General features: G+C 18.8%; 1 protein-coding gene across 1 annotated transcript in view; it reads left to right on the forward strand.

Moving 5' to 3' along the window:
• PF3D7_0310100 (calcium-dependent protein kinase 3) overlaps nucleotides 1–2,180 on the forward strand; it is a gene marked incomplete at both ends in the record, with an annotated part of 2,302 nt that extends 122 nt beyond the window's left edge. The window contains 5 exons of the mRNA XM_001351138.1: nucleotides 1–856; nucleotides 1,075–1,566; nucleotides 1,742–1,816; nucleotides 1,936–2,034; nucleotides 2,136–2,180. The exon at nucleotides 1–856 is cut by the window's left edge and continues 122 nt beyond it. Of these exons, the coding sequence (XP_001351174.1) occupies nucleotides 1–856; nucleotides 1,075–1,566; nucleotides 1,742–1,816; nucleotides 1,936–2,034; nucleotides 2,136–2,180 (1,567 nt within the window). The remainder of the gene's footprint in view (nucleotides 857–1,074; nucleotides 1,567–1,741; nucleotides 1,817–1,935; nucleotides 2,035–2,135) is intronic.
• Between the last annotated feature and the right edge of the window lie 1,829 nt (nucleotides 2,181–4,009).

The following is a 4,009-nucleotide window of genomic DNA, read 5'->3' on the forward strand; positions in this document are numbered from 1 at the left end:
TAAGAGTGTCGTATTAGGTCGAAGCATAATGACAAATAAGAAGGAGAAATTAAAAGGAGCTTTAAAATACAAAGGATCAAAAAAAGAGATAAAAATATGTAATAAGAAAAGTATGATAAAAAATGACAAAGATGAAAATACAACTTTAAAATCTATGAAAAGTGACAATTTTAAATTTTCAAGAAGAGGATTTATTCTGAGTTTTACTGGTAATTTAGAAGATTTTTATAATTTATCAAAAGAACCATTAGGTAAAGGTACATATGGATGTGTATATAAAGCAACCGACAAATTATTAAAAATATCGAGAGCTGTAAAAGTAGTATCTAAAAAGAAATTAAAGAATATACCAAGGTTTAGACAAGAAATAGATATTATGAAAAATCTAGATCATCCTAATGTAGTAAAATTGCTTGAAACGTTTGAAGATAGTAATCAAATATATTTAGTAATGGAGTTATGTACGGGTGGGGAATTATTTGATAAAATAGTAAAAAAGGGTTGCTTTGTAGAAACGTTTGCATCATTTATTATGAAACAAATATTTTCTGTCTTAAATTATTTACATATAAGAAATATTTGTCACAGAGATATTAAACCTGAGAACTTTCTATTCTATGATATGACACCTGAATCGTTAATAAAAATTATAGATTTTGGATTGGCTTCTTATTTTACTCATAATAATTATGAAATGAAGACCAAAGCAGGGACTCCGTATTATGTAGCTCCTCAGGTATTAACCGGTTCGTATAATTATAAATGTGATATGTGGTCTTCTGGTGTCTTATTTTATATATTGTTGTGTGGTTACCCTCCCTTTTTTGGAGAAAGTGATCACGAAATATTGAGCATGGTAATAAAAAAAAAAAAAAATAATAATAATAAAAGTGAAATAATTTTATGGATACAACTAATAATATATGAGTAAACATATATATATATATATATATATATATATATATATATATGTACATATATATGTACATATGGTGAGATTGTTTATATGATAACAAATGAATGTACATATTAACATTTTTGTGACATCAATATTTTGTTCTTCATATTATATAGGTAAAGAAGGGGAAGTATCAATTTAAAGGAAAGGAGTGGAATAACATATCCGAAGAAGCAAAAGATTTAATAAAAAGATGTCTTACAATGGACGCTGATAAAAGAATATGTGCGAGTGAAGCTTTACAACATCCTTGGTTTAAAAAAAAAAAATATGCTTTTAATATGGATATGAAAATGGATATACATGTATTAGAAAACTTTAAGAACTATGGACTTTTATTAAAATTTCAGAAATTAGCTATGACGATAATAGCACAACAAAGTAATGATTATGATGTTGAAAAATTAAAATCAACTTTCTTAGTATTAGATGAAGATGGAAAGGGATATATAACTAAAGAACAATTAAAAAAAGGATTAGAAAAAGATGGATTAAAATTACCCTACAATTTTGATTTGTTGTTAGATCAAATCGATAGTGATGGCAGTGGGAAAATTGATTACACGGAATTTATTGCAGCTGCTTTAGACAGAAAGCAATTATCCAAGGTTTTTATATATATATATATATAAAAAAAAAAAAAAAAAAAAAAAAAAAAAAAAAAAAAATTATATATTAAATATATTATATATATTATATATATTTATATATATATGTATGTATGTATGTATGTATGTATATATGTATGTATATATTTTTTTTTTTTTTTTTCTTTTTCTTTAGAAATTAATATATTGTGCCTTTAGGGTCTTTGACGTAGACAATGACGGGGAAATCACCACGGCAGAATTGGCCCACGTAATAAAAAAAAAATATATATATATATATATATATACATATATATACATACATGTGAGTAAAACAAATGAGCATTTTAAAATGTATGTATATGTATACATTTTATTTTTTATTTTTAGATACTTTATAATGGAAATAAAAAAGGCAACATAACTCAAAGGGACGTCAACAGGGTTAAAAGGATGATTCGGGATGTTGACAAAAACAACGACGGAAAGGTAATCATAAGGAAACAAAAAAAAAAAAAAGAAAAAAAAAAAAAAAATATATATATATATATATATATATATATATGTATATTTTGTTTTGTTTTATTTAGATTGATTTTCATGAATTTTCAGAAATGATGAAGCTAAAATTTTAAAACTATTTTTTGTGAATTTTTTCAAACGTATTTTTTTTTCCATTATAAATCTTATTAATGTATAAAAAGACTATATATTAATTTTTTTTTTTTTTTTTTTTTATTTTTTTTTTTTTTACATTTTATAAATAAAGACTTTTTTCTAACTTTTTTTTGTATTATTTAAATAAAATAAAATTATATGAAATAATGAAATGCACATAAGGAAAATGTTTTATATTTTTATAAAAAATGATAGTATAATATTTTTTTCCTCTTTGTAATAAGTTATATATATATATATATATTAAATTTATGTGATATAAAAAAAACATTGAAGGGGAAAAAGTTGTCATATAATATTTTTCCTTGTCTTAAGGACACAAATATGTATATATATATATATATATATATTTATTTAAAACATAAAAATTTTACAAAATGTAGATAGGTTTAGTTTTTCTCTTTTATTTCATGTATATATTTATATTTATATATTTTTCTAAAAACTACTTGTTTCGGTTTATATATATATAAACGCATAAGCATGATAAGAATAAACATTGAAATATATGTAGTTTTTAGGATGATGTTTACTTTTTTTTTTTTTTTTCTTCTATATATTTTTCAAACATTCATAATATAAGATATTATAAAAGGTTGGAAGGAAAATATATATTACATAATAATAAAATATTAAATCCATACAATACAAAATATATTTATCTTTATATAACCATAAAATAATATTTTAACTATAAATTTTAAAATATATTTTATTATATAATAGGGTTTTGTATATATCCTCTTTGTATTTTTTAAATATATTTTTTTCATACCAAAAGTAAAAATAATATATAATATCTTGGAAATGTCATAACAACTATATATTTTTATTATTCCAATAATTATAAATATATATAAAAATATATATTATAATATTTCTTCTTTTTGGTTGTAGAATTAATATATATGTTTTAAAAAAAACGAAAAATAAGAAAAAATATACTAGATCCCATTTTTATTTATTAAAATGAAATATATAATAATATATATATTATAAAATATATGAAATGAAAAAATAAAATAAAAATACTTAAATTTTTTAAAAAAAAAAAAATAAAAAAATAATAAAAAATAAGATATAAATTATTAAATAAAAAATAATAGAATAAATTTTTTTTGTTTTTTGTTTTTTGTTTTTTGTTTTTTGCTTTTTGTTTTTTGTTTTTTGTTTTTTGTTTTTTGTTTTTTGCTTTTTGTTTTTTTTTTTTTTTTGGTCGCATAATATGAGATGCTGGAATTATTTATGATATTAAAACATATGCAATATTATTTTATATATATAATAAAATAATTATATATATATATATGTACTATTTTTTCTTCCTTTTTTTTTTTTTTTCATATTATATATATATATATATATATATATATATATTTATATATATATGATCTTCTTATCTTACATGCCAATTTATTATTTAAAAAAAAAAAAAAAAAAATTTTAATAAAAAAAACATACAAAAACATAATAATATCTTATATGTTATTTTTTTTAATATTATTTAAAATAATTTTTTATATTTTATAATTTTTTTTTTCATAATATTTAAAAAAAAAATTATAATAAATTTGTTTTATAAATTTATGTTATTTTATAAATATAATAATAATAATATATATATATATATATATATGATTCACAAAGGAGCCTAAAAAAAAAAAGGGCTATATATATATATATATATATATATATATATATATATATACTATACATATATATATATGTATATTATAGGTATAGTATATTATAGTAGTAATTTTATATAAGGGACGTAACTACAATA

The sequence above is a fragment of the Plasmodium falciparum genome (genome assembly GCF_000002765.6).
Source record: "Plasmodium falciparum 3D7 genome assembly, chromosome: 3".
Taxonomy (NCBI): domain Eukaryota; phylum Apicomplexa; class Aconoidasida; order Haemosporida; family Plasmodiidae; genus Plasmodium; species Plasmodium falciparum.